At 66.8% G+C, this 14,478-nt stretch overlaps 5 protein-coding genes across 8 annotated transcripts in view; 1 reads left to right on the top strand and 4 right to left on the bottom strand.

The window, feature by feature from the left end:
• The window catches only part of LOC113945859 (interleukin-17 receptor C-like), an 8,625-nt gene extending 3,400 nt beyond the window's left edge, over window positions 1–5,225 (bottom strand). Inside the window, exons 1-17 of the mRNA XM_027640520.1 lie at window positions 4,869–5,225; window positions 4,774–4,795; window positions 4,311–4,690; window positions 4,024–4,135; window positions 3,914–3,958; window positions 3,613–3,752; window positions 3,358–3,417; window positions 3,150–3,204; window positions 2,866–3,050; window positions 2,737–2,787; window positions 2,607–2,652; window positions 2,386–2,498; window positions 2,210–2,278; window positions 2,081–2,138; window positions 1,861–1,956; window positions 1,742–1,780; window positions 699–1,294 (exon numbers count right to left, since the gene is read on the bottom strand). Coding sequence (XP_027496321.1) covers window positions 699–1,294; window positions 1,742–1,780; window positions 1,861–1,956; window positions 2,081–2,138; window positions 2,210–2,278; window positions 2,386–2,498; window positions 2,607–2,652; window positions 2,737–2,787; window positions 2,866–3,050; window positions 3,150–3,204; window positions 3,358–3,417; window positions 3,613–3,752; window positions 3,914–3,958; window positions 4,024–4,135; window positions 4,311–4,690; window positions 4,774–4,795; window positions 4,869–5,210 — 2,409 coding nt within the window. The 5' untranslated portion in view covers window positions 5,211–5,225. The remainder of the gene's footprint in view (window positions 1–698; window positions 1,295–1,741; window positions 1,781–1,860; window positions 1,957–2,080; window positions 2,139–2,209; window positions 2,279–2,385; window positions 2,499–2,606; window positions 2,653–2,736; window positions 2,788–2,865; window positions 3,051–3,149; window positions 3,205–3,357; window positions 3,418–3,612; window positions 3,753–3,913; window positions 3,959–4,023; window positions 4,136–4,310; window positions 4,691–4,773; window positions 4,796–4,868) is intronic.
• Window positions 5,226–5,417: 192 nt separating this feature from the next.
• On the bottom strand, window positions 5,418–9,871 carry IL17RE (interleukin 17 receptor E). The gene is given in 17 exon segments (XM_027640880.1): window positions 5,418–6,514; window positions 6,711–6,812; window positions 6,888–6,939; window positions 7,020–7,088; window positions 7,159–7,307; window positions 7,411–7,456; window positions 7,553–7,600; window positions 7,766–7,953; window positions 8,033–8,099; window positions 8,199–8,267; window positions 8,348–8,487; window positions 8,561–8,684; window positions 8,759–8,865; window positions 8,962–9,117; window positions 9,619–9,634; window positions 9,724–9,829; window positions 9,831–9,871. Coding segments are annotated over 17 exon segments (2,088 nt in total). The 3' UTR covers window positions 5,418–5,906.
• Window positions 9,872–9,945: 74 nt separating this feature from the next.
• JAGN1 (jagunal homolog 1) lies at window positions 9,946–11,138 on the bottom strand. Its single transcript, XM_027640489.1, has 3 exons — window positions 11,031–11,138; window positions 10,745–10,842; window positions 9,946–10,662 (listed from the first exon to the last, which is right to left on the bottom strand). The coding sequence occupies exons 2-3, from the start codon at window positions 10,831–10,833 to the stop codon at window positions 10,200–10,202; spliced, it is 552 nt and encodes a 183-aa protein (XP_027496290.1). The 5' UTR covers window positions 10,834–10,842; window positions 11,031–11,138; the 3' UTR covers window positions 9,946–10,199.
• On the top strand, window positions 10,233–13,443 carry RPUSD3 (RNA pseudouridine synthase D3). Of its 4 annotated transcripts, XM_027640484.1 has the most exons (10): window positions 10,751–10,841; window positions 11,030–11,214; window positions 11,992–12,059; window positions 12,135–12,179; window positions 12,264–12,360; window positions 12,450–12,557; window positions 12,626–12,710; window positions 12,772–12,898; window positions 12,973–13,112; window positions 13,193–13,443. In XM_027640484.1, exons 2-10 carry the CDS (start codon window positions 11,069–11,071, stop codon window positions 13,409–13,411), a joined length of 1,035 nt encoding a protein of 344 aa, XP_027496285.1. In that variant the 5' UTR covers window positions 10,751–10,841; window positions 11,030–11,068; the 3' UTR covers window positions 13,412–13,443. The 4 variants fall into 4 exon arrangements, with proteins under 4 accessions (XP_027496286.1, XP_027496285.1, XP_027496287.1 ...); XM_027640485.1 differs by lacking the exons at window positions 10,751–10,841; window positions 11,030–11,214 and adding an exon at window positions 10,233–10,343; XM_027640486.1 differs by lacking the exons at window positions 10,751–10,841; window positions 11,030–11,214 and adding an exon at window positions 11,312–11,343.
• A 298-nt stretch (window positions 13,444–13,741) lies between these two features.
• LOC113945838 (tubulin monoglycylase TTLL3-like) overlaps window positions 13,742–14,478 on the bottom strand; it is a 4,721-nt gene continuing 3,984 nt past the window's right edge. The window contains 1 exon segment of the mRNA XM_027640483.1: window positions 13,742–14,473. Coding sequence (XP_027496284.1) covers window positions 13,905–14,473 — 569 coding nt within the window. The 3' untranslated portion in view covers window positions 13,742–13,904.

The following is a 14,478-nucleotide window of genomic DNA, read 5'->3' as shown; positions in this document are numbered from 1 at the left end:
GCCAATCCGCGCCCAGCCAATCCGCGCCCAGCCAATCCGCGCCCAGCCAATCCGCGCCCAGCTAATCCGCGCCCAGCCAATCCGCGCCGCCTGCCCGGCCCGCCTGGAAGGGGCCAAGGCCAAGAGCACCCGGCGCAGGGGGCTCGGCTGGGCCGCGGCCGGTGACCCCGCACCGGACTCGCTCGGGCTGGGCGAGGCCCTCAACCCCCGATCCAAGGGGACACTCCCCATCACCATCCCCGCCCAGCCAAACCAGTCCTGTTCACCTTCCCCCCCCTCCAGTCTAACTGGTGCAGCTCCCGCTCACCTCCCCAAACTGGCCCAGTTCCTTCTCACTGCCCCCAGATTTGTCCAGTTGCCCCTTATCCCACCTAGAATTGGTCTAATTCCCTCTCCCACTCCCCCCTCCAAACTGTCCCAGTTCCCCCTCATCCCACAATGAGCTGGTCCAGTTCCCCATCACCACCCCAAACTGGTCCAGTTCCCCATCCAACCTCCAACCAAACCAACCCACTTCCTCTTCACCCTCCAGCCAGCCCAGACCCCCTTCCTGCCCCCATCCCCCTATACCTCCCAATCATCCCTCCGCTACCCATTCCAGTCCCCCCATCATCCCTCCCCAAGACATCCCACTCCCCACTGGACTCAGAGCTGGACTCAAAGTCAGGAAAAGCACTGTCACCCCTTTATTCCCCCACCGCCCGCTGCAGCCCCTCAGCCACCGCTGCCACATATGGCTCTGGCCACCGTCCCTGCCGCCAGGCTGGTCCCACCAGTGCCCGCAGGAACGCCCCCATCTCAGTGGGCAGTGCAAAGGCAGGGGCTGCCTGCAGTGCTGGGGGCACTGCCGGCACCAAGGCCTCCAGCTGGACCACCATGTAGCGCCCAGTGCCCGCTGCCAGTGCCGGCATGGCACAGGACAGAGCTGCCGCAAACACCTCACAGGGTGCCACGGCTGGGACATCAGCAGGGCCAGGGCTGTGCTGCGGGATGAGGCTGCTTTCAGCAGCCCCAGCCTCCAGCACAACCCTGGCCCCCGTGTCCCACTGTTGTGCAGCAGCCACTGCGGCGGGAGAGAGGAGGAAGATGATGGTGTCACCGTCACGCAGTGCCCGGCGGTGCTGGGCGTGCAGCCAGGGCAGTGGTCCCCATGCCGCTACCCCGCTGCCACCCCCTGGTGCTGCCACCACCAGCAGCCCCAGTGGGCGCAGAGCAGCCATCAAGGCACACGCCGCCCGCTCTGCCGCCGGCTCCGCCGCGTGTACCAGCAGTGCCCGCCGGCCTTGCAGGGGACCTGGGGGGATCATCAGTGTCTGGATCCCTCTAGGCACCCTGTACCCTTCCTGTGGTGGGAGGCATGCTGGGAGCACCCGTGATGGAAGGAGAGCATTCTTTGCCTCTGTCCCTCAACCTCCCATACCCAAGCTAAGGAACAGGCACGATGGGAAGCAGCTAAGACCATCACTGACGTGGGACCCATCCCCTGCTCAGTCCCCCGGTCCCCTTCCCGAATCCCCTTACCCACCCTAAGGGACAGCCACCATAGGAGACAGGTCATAGGAGACACAACCTGTCTTCCCACTGCTAGGATTGCCACCCTCTTCTCTGTTCCCTACACCTCTACCTACCCTGTGGGGCAGGCAAGCCTGGACCTGTTCTGGTAGGGGACCCCACCCTGCTCTGCCCCCTGACCCCTATGTCTGCCCACATCCCCCAGATCCCAGGCTCACCCCACACTCACCCTCAGAGCCATAACCAGCCCTCAGTGACTTCAGCCATCCTGTGAGGAGGAGAGGCAGTGAGCTGGGATCCTGGGAGGGGTCCCAGGACAAGCATAGCCCCCAGGGGTGCACCACTCACCTTTCATGTCCTCCTTCTTCAGCACGAGCAGGAGTAGGAGACAGGCAGCCGCCAGCAGCACCCCCATCCACACCAGTGCCCAGCGGGCACGCAGGTCTGTGGGGCAGGATCTATATCCACCAAGGGCCCCTGGCACCCAGGAAGGTGGCTACGCAGGTGGGTGCCCTCCCTCAATTTCCCATTTTTCCCCCTCTCCCACACCATGGCCATTGACACTCACACTTGTGCATGGGACAGGCCCAGAGCACGACCTCGGTGCTGTTTTCAGGGTGCCAGATCTGGGAGGACACAGGGACATGTCAGATGCTGCCTGGTCCCTGACCACTACCTGCTGGCTGCCCACACTGACCTGCCAGCACTGCCCTGCTGCCACATCCCGCTGCAGATCCTGCTCCAGCAGCCCAGGGCGCCCCCTTCCCTGCAACAGCGCAGGGGGTCAGACAGCTGTGCCACCACTGCTGGCCACAGGAGTCCCAGTGCCACCACTGCCACCGCCACCAGGACATGGGTGTCCCTGCCCTTTACCATGCTGGTGAAGCTGGCGAGGGGCGTGCAGGCATCCCGCTCCACAGCGCACAGCGAGGCATTCCCCCCATGCTCCAGCAGCAGGAGGTCATCAGGGCGGCCGGGCAGTGCTCCTGGGGATGTGCCAGGGGGCTGGGGGGGCGGCAAAGGGAGGCCAGGGCGGGCTTCCCCCCAGCTGGACCCACAGGCTGCCCCTGCCCTCCCACCCCAGCAGTACTCACGGTCCCGCAGGCACTGGATCAAACGGACCTGCCCACCACTCCACACCTGCCCCAGAGAGCGGGTTAGCAGTGCCTGGGGCTGCCTGTGGGGCTGCCCATGGGGCAGCTGTGGAGCAGAGAGGTGTCCTACCTGCACGCAGAGATTGGGGTGTGGCTGCAGCCTTCCAAACTCCTGGGGTCCCTGTGATTGGAAGGGTTGCTCCATGAATGCCACCTGCACCCTTCACGAGCCCCCAGCATCCCACAGAGCCCCACTCACCTGCCCTATGGTGGGCTGCTGCAGGCCAGGGAGGGATTGGCAGGGCCCGGAGGGCACTGGCTGCCAGCAGGCCACCAGCTTGGCTGGGAGGTCGCAGGGGGCTGAGAGGGAGCAGGTCAGCACCTGCCCCTCAGTGTGCAGGACCAGCTGGCTCTGCATCCACAGTCGCTCCCAGGCCTTGGCATCTGTGGTGGCACCAGGAGAAGGGTCTCACCCCATGTAGTCTCCCCTCAGGTCCTTCTGTGTCCCAGCAACCCCACACCCCAGCCCCAAGGTACAGCTACCATGGGAGAAGGGGCACAGGGTGGCCCTCAGTGGGTCCTGGGTCTCCAGCCAGACCTGGGAGCAGGGAGAGAGACAAGAAAAGGGAGGCTTTGGGATATCCATGCTGTGACTGTGACTCAGCTGGTCCCCTTGGGACACATGGAGCCTGGAAAGCCTCTTTTTTGGTGGCACCCTGCCACCCCCACAGTGCCCCAGCTGGGTGCCCACCTGCAGGCAGAGGCAGGGCAGCACCTCATCAGCAGGCAGGCTGTAGTTCATGGGTCTGCTCTGCTACCAGCAACCAGATGTGGGTCACCCCATGGCAAATCGTGCCCCACCAAGGTCACCCAGGGGGACCTGCTCCCAGGGAACCCTCTCCCAGCACACTGCCTGTAACACAGACACGGCTTCTCGGGAACAGGGAAGGGGGCAGCAGCCAGGTATCAGCCAAGGTGGGGGGTCAGGGAAGGGGGTCATACTCACCGCGGTCACTGCATGTCCCGGCCCACCAGTGCTGTGGCTCTGGTTGTGGTAGAGCCGGAGCGTGTAGCTGTGCCCCGCCACAGCCCCTTGCACCTCCACAACCACCTCCTTCTGCCCTGGGGAGATCTGCAGCCTGGGCACTGCACCAGAGCCAGCTCAGGTCACCCACCTCCTGGCACTACCCATCCAGCCACATGGCACAGGGCATGGCACCCACAGGGTCACTCTTGCCCCCAGCATCCAGCATCCCCCAGTTCTCCCCCGGGGAGGCAAACCAATGTGGGGTGACACCAGCACGTACCTTGGCACTGGGGGACAGCAGCCTGTGCCGGGGGCCATGAGCAGTCTGTGGGGACAGGGAGTCAGTGGGCAGGGGGATGGGACCACCGCAGGTGGCACGCCGGGGCTCACCTGGCACCCGCTTCTGCCGGCTCAGACTCCGCTGTCCGCGTGAGTTTGTGTACGCTGTGACATGGAGCTCGGAGCCCAGCGGTGCCTCGAAGCACCGGAAGATCACCCAGCCCTGGGCAGGAAAACCACCACCCCTCTGCGGTGAGGCACCGGCACCGCCAGCACCCACCTCCCTGGGGCACGGGACCCCCGTGCCATGGAGATGCACCAGTGCCAGCGCCCACATCCTCAGTGCCCAGGGACTGACAGTGCTGGGACACCCATTGCCAGTCCCCACACTTACGTACCAGAGTTCGGTTGCGCTGTGTGGGGGCCAGAGGTGCCCAGACCTCCACGGCCACACAGCGGGAGGAGGCAAATGTGTGCCCTGAGAGCAGCAGCAGCCCAGTGACATTGGGTTGAGACAAGGTGACCCCAGCCACTGGTGACCACTGTCCCCCGCCACTGCCATCCTCTGCCCCAGGGATCCCTAGCAGCACGGAGTGGTGGGTTTCAGTGGTAGGGGTGGTTCTGGTGGCAGGTGCCAAGGCCAGGCGCACACGCGCCTCCAGACAGGGCACACAGGCCGTGGGCTCACTGCAGTGCAGTGCCGGCTCCAGCCGCAGACGAGCCAGGGACAGCCCATGGCCAGGCCCCGGGGGCTCCGTCCCACACAGCACGTCGGTGTCTGGGGGGACAGGAAGGGCAGTGTGGGGGTGGGTCCCCATGCCCTGGGTGAGCTGGGGGCCATGGCGTGGTGGTGGCACTTACCCAAGAGGCGGCAGGCGAGGCCCTGGGGGAGGCGGGAGTGAGGCCGGTGGTGGTGCTGGCTGCCCAGTCCCCCCGTGCTGGTGACACCGACCCACCTGGGAGCAGGTCAGGCTGTCGCGGGGGCCCCCACGCCCACCCGCCGCCGTCACCACCAGCACGAGCAGGAGTTGCCCCAGCGTGGGCATGGCGGGGCCGGGGCCGTGGGGCGCCCCGGCCCCACGCTGCCTGCTCCCAAACAGCCCCACTCCCGGCTCCACCGGCCCCGCCGCGGCCGACGGCTCCTGCTTCCTGCTCTGATCCCGGACACCCGGGTCCCTGCGTGGCGTCAGCAACCGCCCTGGGGTGGGGCCTCCTGTTCCCGCACCGACCACGGAGGGATCCGTGCCCCGGCACCCCCGGGAGGGCTTGGGGCCCCACAGGGATGAAGTTGGCCCCATGGCATGGGCACGGTGCCCAGGCTGGAACCAGGCAGCCCCAGCGACTGTGGGATGCAGTGTGGCAGCCGTGCCGGGACAGGCTGTGCTTTCTCCTGCCCCCGCCCCATGCTGCAGAGGGGCATGGGGAAGCCTCCACCCCCCCGGGGGCACAAACAAAGTTCCCCCGGCACACCAGATGGACAGCAGGGCAGGGTGAAATGACGCCTTTATTGCTTCCACCACAAACCAGGTCCTGCTGGCAATGTCAGAGCAAGAAGGGCCAGGCTGTGCCCAGCGCCTGCCCCTCTAAGCCCCCTGTGCCTGGGCAGGGAGTCCCCCCACCTCTTGGCTTCTTCCAGTACACGTCAACCCCTCGCTCGGCTGTGTTGTCCAAAGGGGCTTCTACAGGCTCTCCTCTGGAGCAGGTCCCTGAATAGGAATAAAGCTGTCCCTGCCCAGGACAACATCTCTGCTCCTGGCCCCAGGTGACCAACTGGATGCTCGCTCCAGCCACTTCAGCCCATTCCATCGCTGAGGCCAATCCTGCTTGGACCCTCGTGGCCCCTGGCTGAGGCACCCATGGGCACCCCTCCTGCACTGCAGTGGACATGCTCACCTGAGCCCTGCCCGTCCACGGCAGAGCCCCTGCCCTCACCAAGGCTGTGCCCAGCCCTGCCTGCCCTGCAGCCATGCCCAGCTCAGTCCCAGCTCAGGCATTCATGTGCCAGCAGCTGCCCCAGGGGGCCGGGGCGGCTGGCTGCCCTCCTCAGCCCCTGCCTCTATCAGTCGATTCAGGAGACCCCCAGCCCTGCCCCGGTGGCAGCAGCGGGGGGCCGGGGGGCTACCCCGCAGGGCACCCAACAGACCAGGCAGCTGCCGGGGCAGGCGGTAGGTGGGCAGGGGCCGGAGGGGCCGGGGCACATCGCGGGGGCTGCAGAGCCGGCTGAAGTAGGCCAGGACCCACCCGCCACCGCAGCCTGCCGCACCCAGCTCCCCGTGCAGGCAGGCCATGGCTGCCCCAAAGATGTCGTGGGCATCCCCAGGCATCCCACTGGCCACCCCGACCTGCCACCGACGAAAGAGCTGGGCACTGCCCCGGCTCCAGAGGAGTAGGACGGTGCCACGCTGGCGGCCCACGCGGCTCCGCTGGGCATAGAGCCAGGGCAGGGTGCCTGCCTGCCCCAAGCCACCTGCTTCCCACAGGTCCAGGCGCACGTCGCAGCCCAGCCCCACACGCAGCCGCTCAGCCAGGGCGCACACCAGCCCCAGATGCTCCTCCGAGTCCGGTGAGTACAGCAGCAGCACAGGGCGCCCGCCCGGAACACCTACAGAATGGAGGGGACAGCAGTGACAGCCCAGCCCCACATCCCACTGATATCCCCTGGAGGAAACCCTGGCATCCACCACCATCCACTGCTCCAGGACCATCTGCAGCCCAGGAGCCAGCACACCCTGACAGTCCAGCCTGATGACCATCGTGGCTGCTGGCCCCATCCTGCAGGCCACCAAGGTGCCCCTCACCATTGTCCGGCCTCCAGGCACTGCAGCAGTTGAGGAGCAGCACGGTCACGACCAGCCCCAGTGCCAGCACCAGCCCCAGCAGCCCAAAGTGCCTGCGGGAGACTGGGAAAGGGGCAGTAAGGGGGGTGTCTGCCCATCTCTGCTGCCCCCTGCATCCCCCCCAGGACCTCTTCTCACCATCGGGACAGAGCAGCTGCTTCCGAGCAAAGTGCACGTCCGAGCGCCACACCTGGGGAAGGAGCTGGGTGAGGGGAGGGCCGTGTTGGGATGTCCCCCATGGAGCAGGTGCAAGCACAGGGGTCACCTTACCAGCACACAGCTGCCCAGGACCTGCACTGGCAGCAGCAGCGCCAGCTCCCCTGGGGCAGAGCCCTCTGGCTGCAAAGCAGAAGTGTATGGTCAGTGCAGGTCTGTCCCCACCATGTCCCCCCAGCCCTGCACCACTCACCTGCGTGACAGTGTAGAGAGGGGCCTCAGGCTCACACTGCCCACCCCGGCGCTGGCACAGGGCTGCACTGAAGGCCGCGGGGATGCGGGAGCTGAGGTGCAGGCGCAGCTGCAGTCCCCAGACACTCACTGAGACGTTCCAGGTGGTCTCTGTGGCCACCAGAGAGAGAGGGGAGGTTGCAGAATGCCCAATGGGATGAGAGGTGTGAGGGATGTGCTCAGCTCAGGGGTGCCTTCTGCCTGTGGGGCTCACCTGGCCGGTGGGGACACTCCACATGGCTGCTGTTCCTGTAGGAGAACTGAGGGATCAGCAGAAAGGGTGGGTGAGCTGCCATTGCCTACCATGGCCCCTCAATCCCTTCCCAGGTGGTGCCCACCCACCCACAGGGGCTTACTCGGAAGCAGAGCTGGGGGTGCACGTCCACCTTGTCCAGTGTGTAAACCTGGAATGCGCAAAGTGTGTGTCACTGTCACCATCCTTGATCCACGCAGTCCGCAGACACCTCAGTGCTCACCTGCTGCCCTCAGGGGACTGTGGGGTCCAGTGGGTGCCCCAGCCAGGGGCACGGTCCCGCATCCCATGACACCTTGGGACTTGGACCCCTCACCTGCTCCTCCTCGCTGGCTGTGGAGTTGGGGATGCTGTGGCAGGGTGCGGCTTCATCCGCTGCCTCCCTCCAGCACAGCGTGGCCTGTGGGTGCAGGGGGCAGCTGGCAGTCAGCGCCATTGCCATCTGGTCCTTGCTGCTGGCACTGTAGTCGTGGAAGCGCACCGAGGACCACAGCTCAGGGCCATCTGTGGGACACTGCATCAGTGGGCTGGGGATGCTGGGGGACACCCTTGGGACCCAGTTCCCCTCCCCACAGGCACTCACAGGCATCCGGCTGATCACGGAAGGGGCAGCGCTTGCTCCGCAAGCTGTCGTGGTGAGGGTAGGAGGCCTAGGGGAGCAGAGTGAGGAGTGGGGGACAGGATGTGCCCCCACTTCTCCTGCAAGGGCAGACAGGGGCTCCAGTGGCTGCAGGGGGAAGGTGACCCACCTCAATGCACAGGCAGGGCACCAGGAACTCATATGGCAGCGAGACGCGGTGGCCGCCTGGCACCCGCACCTGCCGCAAAGAGGGAGAATAAGCTGGTGGATAGTGTGCCCTTCAGTCTGAGATGGGAGTATTGGGGGCAGAGCCATTACCTGCCGGTGGAAGGGCTGGGGAAGCTCCTCACACTCCAGGGCCAGCTGATGGCACAGCCGCACCATGAGGGCAGGACCCTTGGGCACCCACACCTCAATGGCCCGTGCCTCAGGGACCCACGCATGGGTGAAGACGGGCTCTGCAGAGTAGGCAGGGGGTCAGCCGGCACCACTATCCCCCCAAGACACCCCCCGGGACTCCCCCATTCTCACCACGTGGCTCAGCGGTGACCAGGCGTCTGCGGCTGAGGGACAAGCCCCGGTCTGGGATGGTGCGGAGGGAGACAAGGACCTGCTGCCCACTCTCAGCCGGGAAGCAGTCGAACTGCACCTGCCACTGCGGGGAGCAGGGAGTCAATGGGCACCACCAGCCCCGGTGTCCCCAGGCCCTAACACCCACCCCAGACTCACCGTCGAGCTGTCCAGCACCCGGCGCCGCTGCCAGACCTGCAGCCAGCCGGCCCGGTTGGAGCCCAGCTCCAGGAAGGTGAGCAGCAGCCCACGGACACCGCCGAGCTCTGCGAGAAATCGGCGTGGGGTGCTGACACAGGTGGGAGGACGGGGTGCGTGTCCCCCACCGTGGGGATGCCCAGCCCCGCCACCCCCGCCCGTACCTGCGGCGGGGAGGGCCAGCCGCACCCGCAGGCAGGGCTGGCAGGGCTGCGCGGGCAGGCACAGCCGGGCACGGCTCAGCGACAGGGCGGGCGGCTCCAGCGGCAGCACGGGGCGGGTCGGGCGGCGGCAGCGGGGACGGCTCAGCGTCCTGTCGGCTGCGGAGGCAGAGCAGAGGGGGAGCGGCCGTGAGCCGGGGGTCCCGCAGGCACCGGGAGCCCCGGGGATTGGGAGCCCTCGGAAGAGGAGAGCCGGGGGAAAGGGGAGTCCTGGGGAGGAATACGCGGAAGGGAGGAGCCCAGGTGATTTGGAATCCTCGCAAATGGGGAGCCCCAGGCATCCGGAGTCCTCGGAAGCGGGGAGCCCCGGCGGCCGGGGAACTCCGGGGACCGGGAGTCTTCAGAAACGGGGAGCCCCGGGGATCCGAAGTCTTTGGAAGCGGGGAACCCCGGGAGCCTGGAAGCCCCGGGGGTCGAGACTCCTCGGAAGCGGGGAGCCCCATGCCCCGGAGACCGGGAGTCCCCCATCCTCCAGGACCCGGTAGCAGCGGGCGGGGGAAGCCCCGCCGTCCCGCCGCACCCCGGAGGAGCCGGTGTCCCCGGGCAGGGACAGCCCCGCGCGGGCAGCCCTGCCCCTCTCCCGGCCCCGCCGCTACTCACCGGTGGCCCGGCACTCCTGCAAGCAAAGACACAGGGGTGAGCGCGGCGCCGCCCGCCCCCCACCCACCTTCCCTGGTCACCTCCCTCCCTTTCCCCGGCGCTCACGAAGTTGGCGGAGACTCTGAGGTGGGTGACGGCGGCCCCTGTGCCGGGCGGCAGCAGCAGCAGCGCGGCGGCGGCGGCGAGCAGCACCGGACGCCCCATGGCCGAGCGCCGCCGCTCCCCGCCCCGCCCCGGGCCGGCCCCGCCGCATTCCTGCACCGGCCCGCGCGGGCCCGCCGCCCCCCCCCCCGCCGCCGGGCCGCGCTTCCTCGGCCCAGAGCCGCGTGGGAGCGCGGACGGTGCTTTATTTCCATAGAGCAACACGCAGACGAAGGGGAACGTACCCCAGGGAACCCTCCACGGCCCCAGCCCTCGGGGATTCCCCCCTCCCCATTACGTGCGAGCCCGGGGCCGTGGCGTGGCTCAGACACCCACAGCTTGGTCCCCGGGGGCCCCCCACCCACCGGAGCTGCGCCAGCGCCGCCCCACAGGATTGAGCTGCAGAGCTTCAGCACCTCACGGAGCCCACCCATTCACACTCATTTCTTCTTCTTTTCCTGCGTGCTAGTGAACCAGGAGTCCAGTAGCTTCTTGCTATAGTAGAGCTGCCAGCCATGGACCTGCGCGGCCACCACCACCACCAGGTACATGACGGAGACGGCCGAGAAGCCGAAGATGAAGCGGTAAGCTTTGCCATGGCGGTAGAGCTGCTGTGCCATGGGGAACATCTCCATGGCCCCGTAGATGAGGGGAGCCACGGAGAAGAGGCCGGTGCTGATCATGGAGAGCACCAGGTAGCTGATGTTGTTGCGGGGGAAGGAGAGCAGGCCCAGGAGGGAGGGCAGGATGCTGAGCAGGTAGGGGTACTCCCACTGGTAGGGCATGGCCACCTGGTCGTGGGGCAGCAGCTTGAGGTGCCCCACGCACATCTGGGCCAGCAGCAGCAGCCAGATGACCACGTGCGTGTAGATCAGCTTCTTGATCTCCGACTTGAGGGTCACGCTGGGGAGAGAGCGCGGGGCCGTCAGAGCCTGCTGGGGGTCGCGTGTCCCCCCCGGGAGCCCCCGGGGGAAGGGACACCTACCTCATCTGGTAGTGCGAGGCCACGCGCTCCCGGTGCTGGAAGTCGCTGCCGTCGGTGCCGGGGGCGCGGGGACCCCCGCGGGAGGCCATGGTGCTGTCCTGGGGAAGCACAGCGTCAGGCGGGGCCGCTCTCCCTGCCCGCCTCCCCAGCGCAGCCCCGGCCCCATCCCCCCGGGGAACCCCCGCCCCGGGCCTCTCTCCCACAGTGACAGCCCCGTGGCCCCTTCCCCGTAACCGCCCGCCCGGAGCCCCCCCGGCGGGTGCCGCCGCTCCCCGCCTTGCCGCACCTGCGGGCGGGACGCTCTGCCCGCGCTTCCGCCGCTCTATGGCCGCGGCCGCGGGCTCTCCGGATGCCGAGGCGGCCGCTCGGCGCAGGCGCAGTGGGGTCGCCATGGCGGGCACCGGGAGAGTCGCCGCCGCCGCCGCCGCGCGAGAGCTGGCGCGAGCGGGAACGGGGGCGCGCGCCGCGGGGTCAGCGGGCGAGGGGGGAACGTGGGGGACACGGGGAGGGTGTGACGTGGGGCGTGTGTGACACGGAGTGCATGGGACGCGGCGTGTCTGACATGGGGGGTGTGCACGGGGGATGCGTGTGTACGTGGGGTGCGTGGGATACGGTATGCGGGTGTACACGATGTACGTGTGGCATGGGGGCTGTGTGTACATACGCGGGGTGCTTGTGTGACATGGGTGTGTGACACGGGGTACATGTGATATGGGGTTCATGTGATATGGGGTACATGTGGACATGGGGTGCGTGGGACGTGGGGACACTGCGACACGGGATCTGTGTGACATGGGGCGTGTGTGATGGGGTCTGTGTGACATGGGGTGTGACATGGGGGGGTGTATGACACGGTGTGTGTGTATGTGCATGGGGTGTGTGACATGGAATGCACATGTACGTGAGGGGATATGTGACACGAGGGGTGCGTGTATGTGAGGTGCACGTGAGACGGTGTGTGTGACATGGGTGCACAAAGGCTGTGGGCACGTGGGGACACACACATGTGAGTGCAGAGGGGTTATGGGGTGGGTGTGGGAACACGTGGGGTTGCAGATGTGTGAGCACGGGCTGGGGAAGTGTGAGGGTGCAGGGACAGGCAAGGGGGTACAGGTGTGGGTGCAGGGGCACACCTGGCAAGGCAGGGTAGTCAGTGGAGAAGTGATTTATGGACACGTAGGGAAGGGTCAGGGTAGGCAGCTGGAGGAGTCCCACCCATGCACCCCCCTTCACTCCATCCCCTGCAGGCAGAGGCGGCCACTGGGCCCCGAGAAGATACTGGGGCTGCTGGAGGCTTCTGTGGTGCACCAGGAAGGTACCAGGGGGAGAGGGAGATGGGGGCAAGGGAGACAGTGCAGGGGCACATCCTGACCAGGTTTCCCCTCGCCAGGAGCCCTGCTGGCACTGAACAAGCCCCCGGGCCTGCCTGTCCTGGGTGAGTATGGGGCAGGAAGGGAGGTCTGCTGGGGGTACCTACCTCGGGGGCTCAGCAGGTGCTGACCCCCCAACCTCTCCCCAGGACAGCCTGGCGAGCTGAGCCTGGATGCACTGCTGCCAGTGCTGAGGCGACGGCTGGGCCTCCCTGCTGACCTCCATGTGGTGAAAGCTCCTGCCAGGTATGGTGGGAGGTTCCAGGTTGAAGGCCCTGAGGCGGAGCCAGGGGGGCCTTTCCACCTCTGGGGCTCAGAGCTGCCATGTTCCATAGGGAGTGTTCTGGCCTCGTCCTCCTGTCCAGCTGCTACCACACCACTAAGAAGCTCCAACAGTTCTTCACCAAAGCCCGCCAGAGAGGCCAGTACCCTGCCACATACTGGTAAGTCCCTGGGCCCCTGCTGTGCTGGCATGGGGGTCCTGTCCCCTCCTCACCACCTCTCCCTGCAGTGCTGTCACTGTGGGAGTCCCGGCAGAGGCGAAGGGCGAGATCCGCACTGGGCTGTGCTGGCAGCAGCAGGGTGACACTGCCATGGTAAGAGGGTGCTGAGGGTGTGGGAGGTGTCCTGGGGAGTGCTGAGGGCTGTGCTCCACAGGTGGTACCAGTGCCAGCCCCAGGACGCCACAGCCTGGCCAGGAAGGAGGTGAAGATTACCCTGACACGCTACCGGGTGCTTGGTGCCAGGGGGGGCTGTGCCCTCCTCCAGCTCCAGCCCAAGACAGGTGAGTGGCTGCACACCCCATGCTGCCATGCTGCCCCACCCACACAATCCCATCTTTCCCCTGTGCCTCCCCAGCCTTCCCAGAACAGCTTCAGGTGCACCTGACGCTGCTGCTATGCCCAGCACTGGGTGACCACGAGCACTCCTCCCGTGTGGGCAGTGTCCTGGGGGTGCCCTTCCTGCTGACCCCCGAGGCCGCCCCGACCCGCACACAGGTATGTGGCCAGGGTGGATGCTGGCTGGGGGATTCAGCATAGCCCCCAGGATCCCACTGAGCTACTCACCCACATTGCAGGTGCTGGACGAGGAGTTGCTGTCCCGGCTGGGACTTTCACCGCAGCAGCTCCGTCACCTCCCACTCCACATCCACCTGCAGGAGCTCGTGCTGCCCGAGGGCCCCCTCTGTGCACCCCCACCACCCCACTTCGTGCGGACCCTGCGCTGCCTGGGGCTGCCCGAGTGCCCTACTGCCACAGGGGGATCCCCACCCCACAGCGCTCTGCCAGCCCATTAAAATCCCCACCTGCAGCTGGGGTGGCTCAAGACTCAGTTCTTTTCTTGTCACACACAGGATGTGTTTCCCCTCACTGTGCCCCTGGCATTGCCGGGGGCACCAGCCCTGCCACCCCTTTGTGCCCAGCCTGGTTCCCAGTGCCGGGGCGCAGTGGCATCACCGCCATGAGAGGTGGTGTCTGGTATGTCTGCCCCTGCTGTGTCTGGCCAGGGTGACCGCAGGCAGGCAGGAGCAGAGGCAGCTTTTCCTGCCTGCTCTGTGCCCCAGCAGCCCCAGTTCCTGCCCGCAGCCCCATCCCGGGGGCAGCCCACAACTCGGACACACAGAAGGTCCAAACCAGGCTCCTTATTGCAGAAGTATTTTGAAGTGCATGTGAGGGATGAAGTGGGGACCATGACACAGCAGTAGGGGTGCACTGCAGTGAGAGGGAGCCGAGTGCTGCCATGCTGGCCTAGCAAGGATGGGCGGGGTGCTGTCCCCTCCTGGGAATGTCTCAGTATCCCAGGACACACTTCTGTGTCCCATTGGGAACTGCCATATGCTTCTGCTCTGGGCTGGGGGTCCCAATGATCTGTGCAGGCAGAGGTAGGCGTGGTGGCCTGGCAGGAGGGAAGGAGGGGACACAGCCCAGGGCTAGCCAGGGGTTGCTGGGGGCTCCCCACGGCAGTGGCATGGGCACCCTATCCAGGCGACAGACACTGATCAGGGGCTGAGCGGCCTGGGGCTGCCTGTGTGGGTGACAGAGCCATGACAGCCCCTGGCTCCCAGCAGAGCAGCTCCAGGGCTGTGGCAGTGCTGAGGGGCCAGAGCTGGGGCGGCACCATTGCCACGGAGGAGGCAGCTTCCCTGTTGCTGCTCTGGGCTTGGGCACCTGGGTGTCTCTGGCTCCTGGGGGCATAGGGAGCTTGGGGGCACTGAGCACAGTGGTGGGGGGTTGATGATGTGCTTGCTGTGGCATCCGGGTGTCTCTGGCCCTTGGGGGCACAGGGAGTTTGGGGGCACTGGCCATAGCGGTGGGGCATCGATGCTGTGCTCGCTTGGGTACACGAGTGTCTCTGGCCCCTGGG

The sequence above is a fragment of the Corapipo altera genome, unplaced genomic scaffold (genome assembly GCF_003945725.1).
Source record: "Corapipo altera isolate COAL_440 unplaced genomic scaffold, ASM394572v1 55, whole genome shotgun sequence".
Classification (NCBI taxonomy): Eukaryota; Metazoa; Chordata; class Aves; order Passeriformes; family Pipridae; genus Corapipo; species Corapipo altera.
Note: the sequence above shows the minus strand (reverse complement) of the source record. Positions and strands in the feature narration are given on the sequence as shown.

Coding starts and splice junctions, on each gene's coding strand:
- JAGN1 (XM_027640489.1), bottom strand. CDS start 10,833: ATGGCCTCCCGCGGGGGTCCCCGCGCCCCCGGCACCGACGGCAGCGAC. Junction 10,663..10,744: donor GCCTCGCACTACCAGATGAG/GTAGGTGTCCCT, acceptor CTCTCTCCCCAG/CGTGACCCTCAAGTCGGAGA.
- RPUSD3 (XM_027640484.1), top strand. CDS start 11,069: ATGGCCGCGGCCGCGGGCTCTCCGGATGCCGAGGCGGCCGCTCGGCGC. Junction 11,215..11,991: donor ACGGGGGCGCGCGCCGCGGG/GTCAGCGGGCGA, acceptor CATCCCCTGCAG/GCAGAGGCGGCCACTGGGCC. Junction 12,361..12,449: donor GTGGTGAAAGCTCCTGCCAG/GTATGGTGGGAG, acceptor CATGTTCCATAG/GGAGTGTTCTGGCCTCGTCC.